At 39.7% G+C, this 19299-nt stretch overlaps 1 protein-coding gene across 2 annotated transcripts in view; it reads right to left on the bottom strand.

Moving 5' to 3' along the window:
* The window catches only part of SVEP1 (sushi, von Willebrand factor type A, EGF and pentraxin domain containing 1), a 205056-nt gene extending 187416 nt beyond the window's left edge, over positions 1-17640 (bottom strand). For both annotated transcript variants that reach the window (XM_016961409.4, XM_520182.8), the window contains exon 1: positions 16631-17640. Coding sequence is in view for 1 of the 2 variants with exons in the window: in XM_520182.8 (XP_520182.3) it covers positions 16631-17161 (531 nt within the window). In the remaining variant the exon portion in view is untranslated. The remainder of the gene's footprint in view (positions 1-16630) is intronic.
* Between the last annotated feature and the right edge of the window lie 1659 nt (positions 17641-19299).

The raw sequence follows: 19299 nt of genomic DNA, 5'->3' as shown, positions 1-19299 counted from the left end.
GATGTTAAATTCCTATACAATATGATCAAGTAGCACTTAGTCCAAAAAAATCAAAGATATTAGAGAAATTATTCACATGCTAATGTCAAGAGGTCAAAGGAGAAAATAAGATAATCTCAAATGGCCCAAGTATTACATATGGTATTTGGACATCAGTGTATGATTCTACAAACAAATTAGGGAAAGAACAGAGAGGTACTTACTTAATATGACCAAGAGAGCTATCATAAACCAATGACCAAAATCATGCCTGAAGCATTCTTATTAAATTCAAGAACAAGGCAAGAATGCCTCATCACTTTATTATTATTATTATTATTATTATTATTATTATTATTATTATTTTTGAGATGGAGTTTTGCTCTTGTTGCCTAGGCTGGAGTATAGTGGCGCAATCTTGGCTCACTGCATCCTCCATGTCCCAGGTTCAAATGATTCTCACTAACTCAGCCTCCCAAGTAGTTGTGATTACAGATGCCTGCCACCGCACCCGGCCAATTTTTTTGTATTTTTAGTAGAGATGGGGTTTTATCATGCTGGCCAGGCTGGTCTTGAACTCCTGACCTCAGGTGATCCAACTGCCTCAGCCTCTGAAAGTGCCTCATCACTTTTATGTGAGAAGTTTAGCTGTTGTAACAAGGCAAGAAATATAAATAAGTGTAAAAGAACTTAATCATGTTTCAGATGAAAGAGAATAAATTGAAAGATAATATTGAGAGGTATTGAGAAAAATTTATATACAAGAATAACTATTTCAACTGCAAAATTTTGTGGTAACTGACCAGCAATAGGAGATTTCTAAAATTCAATTGTGGTATATCTACATGAAAAAATATACTTGAAAGGTAATTTTAGAGGAATCTATTATATGGAAAAATTTTCATTATGCAACTTTAAAAACAAAAATGACAGCATGTGCTTTTACTACATATGACATATAATTACATATGCCCACACATACATAAAAAGAGTGAGAGACAAAAACTGTAATTATTATTATGTTTTCCTGCTTTATCTAAGCTATTAATTTGTGTATTTTTCCATAATAAGGAAAATAAGCAAAAATTATTTTAGAGAAACATGCAAATAGAAGAAGAAAGTTAGTAAAGACTTTTAATGGTTACCCTTGAATTAAATTTATTCACAAGTGTGTAAATAAATTTTGCAATTTATAGGGCCTTTGCAAATTTATTTGCCAAATTCACAAAGAATGAGGGCAACCACACTCTGTTGTGTGGTTGGATAATCACTTAATTAGCTTAAACAAAGATTTACTGGATGTATATAGGAATATTTTTTTCTAACCTGAAAGTAGGGAGAAGAGCTAGTTCTCAAGAGGGATTGAAACCAGGAACAAGCAAGCCAGTAGAAGCCATGGTGGCTACTTCCTCCAACCTTACATTTATTTCCTCTGGAGTTACACAGTATGGTGTCTCCACTTCTCTTTGTGTATCTTCTTCATTCTCTCTTCCTTACATTGATGAGATTTCTATGGTTCTCTGTGCAGTCTTAACTCTGTAGTACCTGTCTACCAGTAATAAAACCAAAAAACACCTACTCTCTCAGGGTTGTTTGTGCCCTAATTCAAATTCCCAGGAAAAAGAATATAAATGAACTATCTCAATCTCTGGATTGCCACCTGCAATCCAAACAGAAAGGGACAATCCTCATGGGCAAGCAGTGGACTGAAGAGGAGAGGCATGGTCCTCAGCGAAAGTGGCTGTTGACTGCAAAAAACTACGAGCTACGAAGAGAAGAAATAATTTAATGCTATGCTTAGGCTTAGCCAGTAGAACAATTATTTTGGAAATGTATCAGGTCAAACTGTTCTTCCAAAAGAGCACCAAATGCCAGGAAGCATGCATAGAGATTGGGAGAATTCAAGTGTAAAAATATTACTGAGAAAGAAGAAAAATGTGATTTATGATTCAAAGCTGTTAGAAAAGAAATAATGTCTTCTTACCAGGTATTTTAATACTTACCATAAAGAAAAAGTTTAGCAGGAATTTAGAACACATGAAAGACATGGAAAATCTAACCATTACCTTGCAAATACTTAGGCTTCAGCAACAAGCCAACTCTGGAATGCTTGAAAAAGCCAAATATATTTCAAATCAAATCTGACACAAGGGGGATGCAAAGGAGTGGAGGTTGAAGGGAGATTTTTTAAGTTCATGAACTTACTGTGTACTTTCTTTGTTATAGTTATCTTAAATTCATAAAAAAACACATTTAATTTGTGACATTTATTAGCATTCCAAATAAATGACATTTGGAAGTTTGTTTCATTTTTTTATTTGTTTGTATGATTGACCATATGACCACATAAATAAACCAGGATGGAGCAAAATATTCTGTTTCTTATCTTTAAGAAACTGAAATTAAACCCCAAATGATTCAGGGTTGACTATGATTCATAGATCAGAAGATTAATTATCTGTATTTAAATTATCAATCAATGACAGTAGTCATATTTATATACCTTATCTTTCAAATGTGTTGACTTTTAAAATTATTTTGAATAAAATGTAGTCTCTGGTGGATTAAACAATCCTTACAATTCAGTTACATGCTTCCTCTTACAATAGGGGCAGTGTTCTTTAAATATGCACTGGACATATAAATGAATCTAGTTTATTACCTACCATACTTGAAGAAAGATTTTAGTAAGCACTGATGATCATGGAGCTAATTGCTACAGCAAGGTTTTGGGGTTTTGTTTTGTTTTTTACCTGAAGAAAGTACTAAAATAGTCGAAAGGAATTGGGTTTTTGTTTTCTTTTGTGAAATGGGTAGTGTATGAAAAGAATAGGAATGTTATGATGCAGGGGAACGCTGAGTAACTCAGATTAGGATAAATTGAATTTAGCTGGAAGACCAAGTCTTGTACTGAGGTTCTGCATATACATTTACAAACTTAAGTGTAGGCTGAATGATTGTTTGAGAGTAATACTTAAGGTCACTTAGGACTAAAAGAAAATTTGATTTTTGCTTGGGTTACATTTTATTTCAATAAAGGGTGTGAGGTGGAGTGCTGACCTTGGATTAAAGGAACCTAAGACTTCAGAAAGCTAGATAAATAAAAAGGAAAGAGGCAGATATCTTGCAGCTAAAAGATATGATCTCCTACTGCCTCAGTGGCTTGGTCTCTGCAAGGACTGGTAGAAATATCTGTTAAAGTATATGAGGCAGGAGATGCTAGCTGATATGATTATATCATGTAAGAATGGCATCTGAGAGAGGGTGAAGTGGGTGTGAGATAAGGGTGGTCAGCTGGGATTATCAGGCAACTTAGAGAGTGCCCATTCAAATGACAATCTCCAAACATCCCCTTCTCTTAGTCCTGTAGCTGCTCCAACCTGCCTTCCGCTTGGTCATGGACATACCCAAGTCCCTTTCATGGCTGCCGTTTCTGCCTCCTGACTTTGCAATGAACTTCACTGGTGAGTATGTATCAGTGTGTCTTACATGTACTAGATCTGACAACATGACATAGAGGTAGTTCTGCATGGTGGTTAAGAATTTAGACTTTGGCCCAGACTGCCTGGATTTGAATCCTAGTTCCTCAACCTAACCAGTAGTATCACCTGGTCAAGTTACTTACATTCTCCATGGTTCAGTTTCTTCATCTGCATTTTGGTAATAATAATAATAACCTAACCGGCCAGGTCCAGTGGCTGACACTTGTAATCCTAGCACTTTGGGAGGCTGAGGCAGGTAGGTTGCTTGAGCCAGGAGTTTGAGACCAGCCTGGGCAACATGGCAAAACCACATCTCTACAAAAAAACACAAAAAGAATTAGCCAGGTGTGGTGGCTCACACCTGTATTCCCAGCTATTCTGGAGGCTAATGTGGGAGAATCACTTGAACCTGGGAAGTTGAGGCTGCAGTGAGTCGTGATAGTGCCACTGCATGCCAGCCTGGGCAACAGAGCAAGATCCTGTCTCCATAATAATAAATAAATAAATAAATAAATAAATAAATAAATAAATAAATAATAACCTAAGTAAGAAAGCTTGCTATTGTGAAGATTTAATAAATTCATATGGGTAAAGTGCTTAAAGTGGTGCCTGACAAGTAGTAATCATTCATTATCATATACCATGATTCATCCAAGGAACTTTTAACATGTTGCTAGAATACATCTGTCAAGTAGATAAACCAATTACAATGCAACCAACATTTTATGCAGAACAGTGAATGAAAACCAGTAATCATGCTTATCACTGGTAGGACATGGGATTAGGGAAAACTGTGACTGTATAACCAATAACCACACAACTCCACCTGAGCCAAAAAGTAGGTGGTAATGCTTTTGGCAGAAGAGCAGAAAAAGAACTATGTGAATCTGTGCAATATTGAGGAGAACATTACAGGAGTGGTTAAAGGGCAGTTGTGACAGTGATATGGAGAGAGGACATGAATTTAAAAGCCCAGAGCCTACAGATTCTCTTCAGAACTCACTGGATGAGCTTCTCTCTCCAGAGGTGCTGTAAAGTTTACCTCCTTGATCACAATTTGTGGGAAAACAGGTAGGAGTCCACATCTGTCTGAGATCCTTCTAAACACTTTATATTACTCTCTCGGGAAAGTGATCTGAAGGATGAATTTGCTAAAATTATCCTATCATTTCAAAAGTCAAGCATCCACTGAATAGTCCTTTGAGATGTTACAACTATTTTGTTTCAGTTATTTGCAACAGAAACATTCAGGAAAACACAATATAATGCTTGATATACTAAAATGAAATGCACTAAAGATATATCTTTTCAAGAATTCTAAAGTTCTAATGAATATAATTTTCTAGGTCTTGTAGGAGGTACAAAGTCAACTAAGATGTGATCTTTGTCCTAAGCAAGCAGAGGGAAGACAACAAACACCACAAGACAGTTATAAACCATGTATATACATCTCTGTAATTTCCTTATCTAATATCTCCCTACAGTATTTCCCCACATTTTGGCAAAATATCAAATTGGTGAACACAAATTAACTCTGAAAAATTCCCACAAGAACGATGCTGCTGTGACTTCAGCCACCTTTGCCTACTAAATTTTGATACTCCGTCTCATCCCATGAAACAATAGGAGAAAGAGGAAATATTGAAAGAGAAAAAGTGAAAGGAAATAAAGAAAAAGGCATTGGTGCTTTCTGTGTTTGTGGACTCTCAAATGCTGGCCCATGTGTGAGTTCTTTGAAGAACACTCCACATTTTCTCAGATCCCACTTCCAGTACTGTACCTAGTAATTTCTTACTGCTGGAGTTGTCTGCTTAGTGGGCAATAAAGTGATTTCAGTTGAGTTATTTTCCATAGTTCTTCACCTGTGGAAATGTCACATACCCTTGCTTGGCCAAAAGTTGATAGTGCAGGCTGGTCCTCTTAGCCTCCCTTTCAAGCTGCCACAGAGGACCCTGCTGATGGCCCACCCAGACTTCCTAGACATCCCCTGCCAGCATCAGCATCTCTGCCTGAGGGCTTTCTTGGGTTCCTGGAGATGACTCTGCCTACTTGCAAGGGACAGAAAAGTGACAGAGAATTATTGCCCTCCAGGGACCAATCCTTGGCAGTGACTGACATGAGGTAGTCTCTAAATACCTGAGACCTATCACCCTTAAGCTGCGATACTTCTAAGGCCTGAATTCTACACTGGCTCCCAGTGTTCCCTAGTGGAATTAAGAACAAAAACTGTTTTATGGTGCTGTTGGCTGGCTTCCTTTCCTTGTCTCATTTCCCCACTCTCACATCAATATTTACTAGGACCAACTCCCAAATAAGCTACTTACACTAGAATCTTCATCTTAGGTTGTGCTTCTGGCAGAGCCTAGATGGAGACATCAGATGGGTCTCCAGCTCACTTCTTCTTCCATAAGTAGGCACAGGGGCAAATCAAGGCTCCCGCTCAAGTTCTAAGAGTGCACACAGTTCATGAAATTGAACTTACATTATTTAGAGAGTTTTATATACTCATGGTAAACACACACAGAGGGTGCGATGAACATTCTTTTATAGGGAATTTTATCTCAGATTATTTTCTCATGGGAAATTCCTTGATTGGTAAATATTTAGTTTTAGGATTTATACTTTTATTGCAAACATACTGACAATTTACCATATTGCTCTGGAAATATGATGCCAGTTTCTTAAATATGTAGATAAATTGTGAATGCTCTATGTTCAGAGAAAAAGGCCTGTGAAGAGGAAGATCTCGAATGCACAAGAAAGAAGGGAAAATGCTTGGTAAAAGTTCTACCTTGCTGAGGGAAGGGACCCTTACTCTGACAAACGTAAGAAAATAAGGATGATTACAAATGCACAAGTTTATGGGTTGAACTACTGAAAATGTAAGAGTTTATATCTAATAAAATTAGAAGTGTTGGCATTTTAACCATGCAGATACACAAATATACATTTTAAACACCATCTTTGAAATTAGAAAGATAGGCCAGGAGTGATGGCTCATGCCTATAATCCCAGCACTTTCGGAGGCCGAGGTGGGAGGATTGCTTGAGCCCAGGAGTTCAAGACCAGCCTGGACAACATGGCAAAACCCTGTCACTACAAAAAATACAAAAATTAGCCAGGCATAATTTGTGACCCTGTAGTCCCAGCTACTTAGGAGGCTGAGGTGGGGGGATACCCCAGGAGGTTGAGGCTGCAGTGAGCCATGATCATGCCATTGCATTCCAGCCTGGGAGACAAAGTGAGACCCTGTCTCAAAAAAATAAAATAAATAAAAATTAAATTAAATTAGAAAACAAACAAACATACTTGGCATTAGCAACTGGTACATCCTATCTGCTAGTGCTATAGGATGGGCAATTTAAAAAATTGAGGCTTTGGGAGGCCGAGGTGGGCAGATCACCTGAGGTTGGGAGTTTGACACCACCCTGACCAACAAGGAGAAACCCCATCTCTACTAAAACCACAAAATTAGCCGAGCGTGGTGGTGCATGCCTGTAATCCCAGCTACTTGGGAGGCTGAGGCAGAAGGATCACTTGAACCCGGGAGGTGGAGGTTGTGGTGAGCCGAGATCGCACCATTGCATTCCAGCCTGGGCAACAAGAGTGAAACTCAGTCTCAAAAAAAAACAAAAACAAAACAAAATTGAAGCTATTGGGGCTGTTTCAGAGAAATTAAGAAAATAGTTCATCAAACTCATGTCCTCAAAATATACTTTATATACTCTGGCAGTAGCTTACAACTGGGAAAATATTTAACTTGGTGTTATTACTTTTTCTTAGTAAATGACTCAATCATGTAATAAGTCCTACTAAGAACTTCCCGTAAATTATTTTTTTCTCTATTTATCTTGTGGAATTAAATTTTTCCTTAATTAGTTTCAAATTACATTTATTCACATAAAACAAGGTAGCTATCACTATTTCAATAGATGTAGTAATTAGAATCTATCTTCAAGCTTACAGCTTACACATTTAGTACATCTATGAAATAACTATATGCTCTGAACTTGAAAAATCTTTATTGCTTCACCCTTTACAGAAATAAACTATTAATTTCTTGAATGACCCTATGAGAAAGACATATAGCAGAGAAGATGAATACTTTAAAAATCTTTTCATAAAGATGGATAGGGGAAAATGCATCTACTGATGATTCACATATTGCATTTTCTGAGTGCTATCTTTCATTTCAAGCGAAGCATTGTAACAACATTCGTGCTAAACAACAACTCTCACAGAGTTTTTCCTATCCACGGCTGACCTCTAAACCAGAGCAGGTTACTGTATGGAAGCAGACTCTGACTCTATGCCGGCAATCCAGTCTTCATATGGTCTGGAGAGATTTAGAGAACAGTCTTTAAAATCTATGGGAAATGCAGAGACAATACATAACAGGAAATTCCTTTCAATGTAGACATGTCTTCACCTGGCAGCTTACTAGAGAAAAGATGAAGAACCATGTCTTCCTAAGAAACGTTCATTTGTATTTATCAAATTAACACTAAAGTATTAATTTTATTTTGTGGTATACAATTTTCCCTGTCTCTATCAGTATCATCTTTTATTTGTGAGTGAATTTCATATTATTTAGAAGCTTCTGACTTCTGGGAAACTAAGACAAAAAGTTTCTGTTGCGTGTGTGTGTGTGTGTGTGTGTGTGTGTAGACAGAGTCTTGCTCTGTCGTGCAGGCTGGAGTGCAGTAGCACAATCTCAGTTCACTGCAACCTCTGCCTCCTGGATTCAAGCAATTCTCCTGCCTCCGTCTCCCAAGTAGCTGGGATTACAGGTGTGCACCACCACTCCCGGCTAATTTCTGTAGTTTTAGTAGAGACGGGGTTTCACTATGTTGGCCAGGCTGGTCTTGAACTCCTGACCTCAGGTGATCTGCCTGCCTTGGCCTCCCAAAGTGCTGGGATTATAGGCATGAACCACAATATTTAAATGAGTTGCTTAGGAACTCCGATAATTTTTACTAAAAGAAGCATCATCTGCCCCAAAGACTAAGGTATTTTCAGTCAAGGCCAGAGTCTTTTATCTTGATCCTGGCCAGGCCAGTGGCATTTGAGGAAGAAATGGAATGGGATTTCTCGACGTCATCTCCCTGGTTAGACATACACTCTTCCAGATGGCTCCTTTTTTTTTTTTTTTTTTTTTGAGACAGGTCTTGCACTGTCGCCTGGGCTGGAGTTCAATGACGCGATCTCAACTCACTGCAACCTCTGCCTCCCAGGTTCAAGCGATTTTCCTGCCTCAGCCTGCTGAGTAGCTGCGGTTACTGTCATGTGCCACCACAGATGGCTAATTTTTGTATTTTTAGTAGAGATGGGGTTTCACCATGTTGGCCAGGCTGGTCTTGACCTCAGGTGATCCACCTGCCTCAGCCTCCCAAAGTGCTGGGATTACAGGCGTGAGCCACCATGCCTAGCCAAGCTTAGCATCCACATTTTCCTTCTTTTTCAGTAATAAAGCTCCATAAAACTAAGGGTAAGCATGAAACCAAGTGTTCCCCAATGAGATCTATGTGGAAGTACTGTGTGGACTGCCACAGAGTCTCCTTAAGAGCGTGACTGTCTCTGTCCTTTTCTCCTTCTTGGCATTTGGAATGAATCCCTGATGGTAGGAGCTCCAGTAGCCAACTGAGACCATGAGGTGACCTGAAGATGATGGAGCAGAGCTGAAAAGAGGGAACTGGATCCCAGAAGACATTTCAGACCTGTCATTTTCCCTCTGAATTTTTACTCAAGGCTTAATTTGAGAAAGAAATAAATGTCCATCATGTTTAAGCTAGTGGTACCTCAGATTTTCTATTAGATCCAGCTAAGCTACTCCTAGCCACTTCATTCATTCTAGTTTACACCATCTAGGGGGTTAACACCATCTCAGCCTCTGCCATTGATTGTTCCATGTCAGGCCATGAAATAGCACTCAAAGACCACAGTATGAAATTCCAAGTGCCAGGCAAGGACTCCAGTGAGCTGAAAGAATACACACCCAGAATTGCTACAATTTGCTAAGAGTAAGCCAAAAAGCCAGATTTTTGAAAACATGCTATCTCCTGATTTTAAAATGTGTGATTAAATTATACACACACACACACACGCCAAGTGAAATGCACCCTTGGAATGAATATTTTACAGCCATGGTTTACGTTCTCTGGGTTACACTGTTTGGCTTTACATCTTGTGTAACAGTTTAGCAACACTGGACATGGAATCCCCTACTTCTCCTTAGCTTTTGATACCTACCTCCAAAGGTAATATAGTAAGATATAGGAAAAGAGGGGGCACAAAAAGACCAGGTGATAAATCAGAAGACTGGATAGACTGTCTTTGGCATTTACTTAGCTATGTGATTTGTGTGTAATTATGGTCATTGTTAAGAGAAATCCTCTCTATGCACATTTGTATCATTAGGTCATTGGTGGAGAATTTTCCTACCCTTTGGCCACAGCTGTGAGGGAGGACAAAGCAGTTGGCTCTCTCCATGTGTCTAAGCATTTATAGTCTTTGACCAAGCATTTTCATGATGTATTTCAACCAAACAGAATATAACACTGGCAGCCAATAATAATAAGTGCCTTTAACAGTAGCAGTAGGTACACATTCTTATTACTTACCAGTGTCCTATATGCAGGAAATAACAAAACTAATAAATAAAATACATGTAGTGCTAGATTAAGAAGAAATTTGAATTCGACATTTAAGAATTATTCACTCTCTCTTCAAATTAAAAATTTTAGGCCAGGCACAGTGACACACACCTGTAATCCCAGCACTTTGGGAGGTCGAGGTGGGCAGATCACTTGAGCCCAGGAGTTTGAGACCAGCTTGGCCAACATGGCGAAACCTTGTCTCTACTAAAAATACAAAATTTAGTCAGGTGTGATGCCGAGATGGCGTCACTGCACTCCAGCCTGGGTGACAGAGGGAGACCCTCTCTCTCTCTCTCTCAAAAAAAAAAAAAAAAAAGAGTACTACTTTTTTGCCTGGGAAATATATGTGAGGTCTGGAATTGTTGTACGTACTGAGGATTTATTTTTTCATTATTCATTCATTCCATTCCATTCCACTTATAATTCTAAAGTTCTGATAAGGTTGAAAAAGAGATTCCTATATAATACTAGGGATGATTTGAGAATTCTTCAAAAGCTTAAGAAGCACAAAAGAGAGAACATTTCCAGACGTAAATTTGGAAATATATCTTTTCAGCATAAAGAACTTAGCTGATGCAACAGTGAGCGATTCTTGATGTTAAAACTACCCTCTGAGTGTGGAACAACTGAGTCCACTGCAGATTACATAAGTACCCCCACCCCTTCCTATAAAAAAAAAGAACCCAAACTTTCCTTATTATTTCAGCACTGGGGCCATCAGAGAGACCACTGCAAAACATACAAAGGCTATTATCAGCCTGTTGTATGAACAAATCCTAGTGGCATCTCACAGATCTTCAGGGTTTGTTAGAAAACATAAAAAGAGACACTTTCTTCCCATAAGCCTGGGAGAGAAGATTACTCTCCAGGTAAAGGTGTGAATATCTACTAGTGTGGACACATCATGGAAGATGCTCTTTCCCTGAGCTAGGAAGCACTTCTGCCCATACATTCCCAGTCCTCTGACCATCTAAAGCTTGGATGTTTGGCGAGACAGCGCATCCCCCACCAGAGGATCACATTTCTGGAATTCTGGAACAATGAGGAAAGCAGATTTTTTTTTTTCAAAGGAAGCTTCATGCGATGTTTGTTTAACGGATATTTAGCAAAAGCGAAGTGGAAATGAGGGGCTCTGGTTTTATTTTGATGTGAAATACGTAGGATTGAGAAGAGCCTGGCATTCACAGTGGGACCAACTTAAACATATTCACTTTAGGAAAGGTAACTTACAAACACATGGCAGGAAGAAAAACCAAGAAGAAAGGTCGTTATGAGATAATTGCTCCCCCGGAACAAACAGCTGAAGAGCTTTTTATTAATTCTGTAAAAGGATTTCATGTAATTAAGTTCAAGGTGCTAAACTTTCCCCCAGGCTACTGACTGTGTACTAATTACAGAATTCACTGCTTTAGTCCTTGCGCTCTTTGAAGAGTGCTAGGGGGTGGTTCTGAAGAGACTATGTCTACACTGCACTTTATCCATTCAAATCAGGTGTGATAATGGTGAGTACCCACTCATATACTACCCCTCGAGTTGTCCAATTCTGACACCAAACAATAATCATTTAAAAAGAGAAGCAACACTGTTAATCCTTTTTGTTTGGTCAGTCCCATCTGCTGAGAAATAACAGCAAATTTCATGTTGTTAAAGAAAATTTCTACATCTCGCGGTTTTTATATAAGAGGAATAAGATGTCTGACTGAGGGGTAACTGTGTGCTTACACAGTGTGCCTATGCACCATACATGTTTATGTGTTTGCCTGTGATTGTGTCTGTGAACAGTTGTGTGAGCATTCAGTTTCAAACAGAAAAGGTTTGAAAAACTGATTTTTCCAGGGAGTAATTAATAATCTCAGAAATGTCCCTGTGATTTTCAATTTCACACAAAGGCTAGGTCACAATCAGTTATAATAATACCACTCTGCACACACGTGGGAATCTGACAAACGATCTCATTTCCATGATGAAATGTACAAAGTTTCAGGTCAAAACCCACTCAAGATAGCTTACCATTTTCAAACTAACTTTGCAGCTAAATGCTTCTGCCTGATCCCTATGCAAAAATTCAAGCCTCAACCAACACCATTTCTAAATGTTGGTCGTCATCTACCAATTTTCTCTAAATCTTATATTTTAGTTATACCTAAGAATGCTCATCAGAGGCTTGGAAAAGTTACAATGCAGACATGTAGGCTTCCAGTTTAGACAGGGACTGAGTCCAGTCGACCTTTTTTTTTTTTTTTTTTTGAGACGGAGTCTCACTCCGTCACCCAGGCTGGAATGCAGTGGTGTGGTCTCGGCCCACTGCAAGCTCCGCCTCCCGGGTTCACGCCATTCTCCTGCCTCAGCCTCCCGAGTAGCTGGGACTACAGGCACCCACCACCACGCCCGGCTAATTTTTTGTGTTTTTAGTAGAGACGGGGTTTCACCGTGTTAGCCAGGACGGTCTAGATCTCCTGACCTCGTGATCCACCCGCCTTGGCCTCCCAAAGTCCTGGGATTACAGGCGTGAGCCACCGCGCCTGGCCGAGTCCAGCTGACCTTCTTTTGTACCTTCTCATAGCCCAACCAAAATGAGAAAAAATAAAAATAAAAAAGTCAAAGGGAAGATCAGCTAATACAAACTTTCGAGAAATCCCTGCTTGTTAGATTACAAATGGATCCAGGCTGAAGAGCAGCACTGGGAACCTTGTTGGCAATTCCTCTTTTCAAGACAGGATGTAGTAGTTGGAAGGGGAAAGCTGAAGACAGAGTAGGTCTTGAGGGGAGCACTGTGTACTCGACTCATTACCCATTTTACTGTTTTGGATCAACATTCTCAGAGGCCCCGGGCAAGTCTGGCCAAGCCAAACAGAGGAGCTGGCACATGGCAGGTTTTTCCCTGATGCGGCAGGGTTCTTCCTTGATGGAGTAGACCATGGCATTAGGAATAAGGCCAGCCATCAGGACCTCATGAGTATTTAGAGCGGAGACCAGGTCCAACAGGGAACTACAGCTGCAAAACTATACCCTGCCTGGCGCGACTGCTTCAACACACAGACAGCATTTTTAGGGTAGCTATTTATCTCTTAAAGGCAAAAGCCTTTAAACCTTCATAAGCAATGAAAACAGCACAAAGGAAAAAAAAAATAGATCCAATAGACTAACAAAACATTTGTTGCTATCACCTTAAACAAAATTAAAGCGCTGAGAAAAAATATTTGCCACACACTTGGGTCACTGACAGCTGAGGGTTAATACCATTAAGATTTAAAGAGCATTTGCAAATCAATAAGAAAGAGAGCATAGTGTGAGCATAACTCTCATAGAGAGTTAAAAACTGGATAATAATCCTCAAATATCTTAGTGGGTATTCAAAAAAAGGAGCTATATATGGACAATAACATATTTTTAAAATATTCAGCCTCACTAATAGGGAAATGCAATTTAAAATGGGACTCCATTTCTCACTTAGAAAGTTAGGGGGTGGGGGATGGAATCTTCAAATGATATTAGCCAGCACTGGCTGGTCTGAACCCCAGGTCCTGACACTGGGGCTGCATGTGGAGGGCAGGTTGGCACCATTTTCTGCAGAGCAACTTGACACATGTATTAAATGCCTTAAAAAAACATGAATATTCTTTGATGCAATAATGGCACTTCAAGAATTTGCCTTAAGGAAATGATTAGAGATATGGGCAAAGATTTAGTTACACAATGTTTGTAACAGCCTAAATACATAGTAATAGTCTCACACACACACATACACACACACTCACACACAAAAGCACATTCTACAGTGGAAAACTGTGACCCTGAAAAATAATGATAGTAGAAATATGTTCCTTATTTTGGAAAGAAGACTGAAATATATGGTGGGAATACAAAGTCAAATTACAAGAGGATGTACAATTGAATCCTTTTTCCTGGGTAAACATAATTTAGGCATAATATATGTATGAAAACATGCCTATTACCTAGACAACTGAATAAAGTCAAGGAAGCTATGTACCAAACTATGACAGTATATTTTCAGGAAATAGTTTTCCTGATTATTTTATTTTCTGCAATAAATATTTATTATCAGTAAAATAAAATATATATATAAAGAGAAAAAAAGAATCAAAGAGACTTCAACAAGAATCCAAATATAGAAGGCATATTTTTAAAAATCAGTGTTTCTATACATCAAGAAAAGTTGTTTGAAATTTAATTTTAAAAGATGCTATTCATGACAGTAATATTGAACAGAATATATTTAGATCTAAACTTGAAAAATAGATACAGGACTTAATTTCTAAACATCTACAACTTTGTTAAAGATGTATAAATGTATATGTATAAAGAATACGCATAAATGCTATTAAGCAAATTATATGAACCAAATAGTGCTGGGACAACTGCTTATTCATTTAAAAAATAAAATTAGACATCTTTGTCACACTATGCACAAAAGTAAGTTCCAGATGGATTAAACTGCTAAATAGAAAACTATTTCTCTGATTTGGGAAATGAGAAGGCTATTCTAATACTTTGAGAAAATATAAGGTCTTACACTTTTGAAATGGAAGAATTATTACTATAAAATACATATAATCCTCAAGTTAATTCAATATTTTCTATATTGAAATCAAAATCCTTACTGACTTCATTGGTAATATGTAAAAATGAATTTAAAATTCATATTAGATAATAAGTGGGTAAGAATTAACTAGAAAAAGAATAGATTTTTTAAAAGGAGAATTTGCACTACCAGATATTTAAATATGTTGTAAAGTTACAATAGTTAAATCATTTTGGCAATGATACAAATTAGATAGAGAATGGGATGAAATAGAAAGCCAGGAAGAGATCAAATACCCATAAGCATTTAGCACATAATAAACATGACATTCAATTAAATTGGAAAAGGACAGATGGCTATTAAGCAAGTAGTGCTGGGACAACTGGTTAACTATTTTTTAAAATCAAGTTAGACCTCTTTGTCATATCATACACAAAAATAAATTCCAGATGGATTAAGCTGCTACATGGAAAACTATTTCTCTGATTTGGGAAATGAGAGAGCTATTCTAAAACTATGAACAAATATAGGATCTTAAGGAAAATGTTTGATAGATTTGAGTGTATAAAAATGTAAACCATTCATCTAACAACATTTCCATAAACAAAAATAAAAGGCAGTGAACTGGAAAAACATTTGCAGCATATACACAAAAGAATTACTGGCCTCACTATATAAAGAGCTTTTGCAAATCATTAAGAAAAAAAAACAAGCCAATGTGTTAAGAAAAAAAAACAAGCACTATAATGGCAAAATGGGCAAAAACTATAAATATCAAAGGAAAAAATACAAATGTCCAGTAGATGTACTGGAAAATGTTCATCCTCAAAAATCAAAAATGTGTATTTGCTAAAATGATGCCTCTATCACCTCTTAAATTGACAAGTATATTAAAAAGAATAGTATGATATTGGTGAATATGTGGCAAATTTACTGCTGAGATACTCTGCTGATGAGAATATAAACTTATACAACCCTCCAAGGGAGAAATGGACAATAGTATCAAGAAGTTACAAATGTTCATAACCTTTAGTTCAGGAACTTTTATAGAAATTCTTCCTAAAGATGTAAACAGAGGAGTCCACAAATATTTATGTTCACGATAACTTAGTAAGGAAAAATCCTAAGTGTCCAACAATAGGTGATTGTTGCACGCAATGGAATAGTATGCAGCTAATGTAGAACATTTAAATTAGGATATAACAAATGAAAAACGTAGGCTACAAAACAGCAAGATATTAAAAGTATGAATGGATGTACATACTGGGCAACTGTTCAACAACCTGCAAACAGTGGCTTTTTTAAAGTGATGAAATTTTAGGGTTTTTTTTTTTCCTTTCCCTACTTTTTGTTTAATTCGGTCCACAAACACTGGCTTGCTATTATGTGTTAGATATTTCTATATGTTTCTTTTTTCCCCACTGAATATGGATTAATTTGTAATCAGAAAAACAGACACACTTTATAAAAGTCCGACATCCCAAACTGACTTCCTCTTCCAGATATTAAAAATCTAATAAAGGATTAGAGCAAAAATAGGAAGGGCATGAATCTTACATTGAAAGCATAACATAACTTTAAAAAGAATTGGGATTAGGTTTATATCACTCCATGTCCTACCTTTAGAAACACTTTGTAAACCATGCTCACCTGTTTCAGCTTGGATACCGCCTGCTCCTACAAACGTGAATGTGATTAGCGTTTCAAGGATCCCTTCCTAACAGGGTCCTCGAAGCCGACTATCTAAGGAGCCTGACATCTCTCTAAGCGTTTTAAAATCCATTATCCCATTGGAACCTCCACAACAATAATAGGCGGGTAGCGATGACTCTGGTTTTGTGGATGGGGACGCTTGACCTGGGGAGGTTATGCCTTGCCCAGGACTGAACCCCGGGATAGAGACGGGCAGGCAGCGGTGGGTCGAAGGGCCCGGGGACTAGGGGCCGGGTCGGGAGGGGCGGGCGCCTTACCGCGGCTTGCTGGAAGGCGCCCTTGGTGTAGGTGCCGCCACCTCGGTAGGAGATGGCAGGGATCTCTTGGAGGAGCAGCGCGCACTTGTGCTGGCGCGCGCGGCGGGTGGAGATGTAATCGACGCGCGGCACCACGTAGTTCTTGGACGAGAAGGTCACGATGGCCACGCGCGTGGCCGTGGGCACCACGGGGAAGTCGGACAGCAGCTTGCGGACGAACATGAGCTCGCTGCGGAAGTTGACTTCGCCCACGCTGGACGAATCATCCACCAGGAAGACAAGCTCCAGGCGCTCGCTGAGCTCCCGCAGCAGCCGCACGCGTCGCCGGAACGCCTGGCCCAGCCGCTCCACTCTGCTCCCCGCCGCTTCGTCGCCAGGAGCGGGCGGCGCGGGGATACTCCCGGGAGCCCCGGGCGCGGTCTCGGGGAAGAGGCGGAAGCTGAAATTGCGCGACGGGGACATCTGCTGAAAGGTCGCCCAGCCCGAAACGAGGGCCAGACCCCAGCAACAAAAGGCCAGGCGAGGCCACATCGCGCTGGAGACAGAGCGGCTGCCCCGGAGCGCAGGCGGCGGCTCGGGCGGGAAGAGGCGCTCGGCGGCCGGACTCGCAGAGGGGCGTGCGCGGAGCTGGGCGCGGGGCAGCGGCCAAGAGCCTCAGCGCCCTTTCATCTGACACTGGGGACAGACACAATCCAGACTCCTCAGCAGCTCGGGAACTCCGGAGGGAACGGCGCGCGCTCTCTACCCCTCTCGCTCTCCTCTTTTTTTCTTCCCTCTCTCCTCCTCCTCTCTCTCCCTGAAGCCTATAAAATGTTTGAAGGAAAGGGGGCAGTCAAGAAAAATCTCCCGCTTCCCTCCTTCTCTCCCTCTCCCCGCTCCTGTCTCCTTTCTGTATCTGTGACTCTATCTCCCTCCTCCCCCTCTCATTCTCCTCCCGGGATCAAGCCAAAGGCTCGGAGATTCCATGACACCAGAACCCCGCGTCTGTCAGGCTGTCAACATTCCCGCAGCAAGCGCACCAGCGCCGAAGCCCTGATTGATCCCATATGTCTGGCAGGAGCTGCAGAGGAATTCACTGGAGATGGATCCAGATACCGAGAGTGCCACAGTAATTGGAAACACTTTGTAGACGAAAACATACACGCGGACTGGCCAGGGAGTTGAAAGCATCCTTTGAAAACTGCTTGCTCACCTTTTGTGTTTCTTTTCCCCCATTCAGTGTCCCAAAGCCCTCGCCAAATAGATGATTGTACCATTTTCCTGATGGGGATTTCTAATCAGTGGTGTGTGTGAGCGTGCAGATTAAGCCCTTAAGGGCCCCCTCAGATCACACCATAAAGGAGTTGCATCTAACCTTATGCATTCCATAGGAATGATTTGTCATGGTACTTCAGTCGTGCATTTATTCATTCGTCTGTTTGTTCATTCTTTCCTGATTTTAACAAATATTTTTTGAATGCCCATTGTGTGCCAGGAACTATGTGAGGCACTGCAAATATAAGGAACAAAAATTGACAGGGATTCTATCCTCAAGGAACTTAAAGGGTAACAAGTGAGGTGACCATTAACCAGATATTAACATACAAAATATATGTAATTACAAGTGACCATGCTAAATAAAGGAGAGTTTAGGTAGACAGACTTGACCTTGGAGAGGCCAGAGAAGCCTTCTCTGAGGACGGAAAGTTTGTGCTGAAGTCTGAAGCATAAGTAGGGGGTCCCCAGTCCCCTTTCATGTGTTCTTGATCTATTTCAACAGATAAGATCCACCTGGCTTTAAGTGGTACCTGGCATATATCTGCTTTGAAACAAGTTGCTACCTGGGGTGGTTTTTCCAAAGCAAGACCTCCAAAGGGGAGAGCGCACGTGTAAAGAAAAGGTGCACTTTGCGTGAGGGTGGGGCCTTTGGTTAAAAGATTCCAGCTGGGAGTCAGGAACACCGTGTAGGTAAGCCTACGGTTATGTAAACCACCTGAACTGAGTCACTTCCAATCCTTGGCTCAGCATCAGTATCTATTTCATGATGGAATTCAGTGATCTCAGTTTCCTCTGTTTCTAATAGTGAATGATTTAACTCCATCTGTATTTAACAAAATACTTTCAGTGACAAGTATCACAATGTATTGTGTAACATGTTAGGGCTCTGGCATCAGTTTTCCTGGACGAAATCATGACTCTGCCATTTATTAGTTGTACAGCCTTGACTCAGTTTGTTCATTTGTAAAATGGAGTAATAACGATAACATATTAAGGGTTGTCATAAGGATTAAGTCATAAAAAAGTAAAATTCTTAGGACAATGCTTGGAACATAGCATGTACTCAATAAATGCTGGCTGGTTGCTCTTATTGCCACCTTTAATCATGAATGTTCTTCAAATTATTTTCCTAACAATACTTATTGACCACCTGCTATGTGCTGGCATGTTAGATACCGAGGATTTAAAGGTGAATAAGACTGAGTTCCAGTCCTCCAGAAGTTCAAAGAACATTAGAAAAGAACATAGATTTGCAAACAATTACAAAGCAGTAGGATGACTGCAAAAGCAGAGAAGAAAGAGCAAGGAGGAGAAAGATCTTGTTCTTCCTGGGGAATGAGTAAGACTTCATTTGAGCTGGGACTTTAAAAAAAAAAAAAGTTTTTCCAAATATCATCTACTCTGTGTTATTT

This window comes from Pan troglodytes, chromosome 11, assembly GCF_028858775.2.
Source record: "Pan troglodytes isolate AG18354 chromosome 11, NHGRI_mPanTro3-v2.0_pri, whole genome shotgun sequence".
NCBI classification, from domain to species: Eukaryota; Metazoa; Chordata; class Mammalia; order Primates; family Hominidae; genus Pan; species Pan troglodytes.
This window is presented reverse-complemented; position numbering and strand designations above follow the sequence as displayed.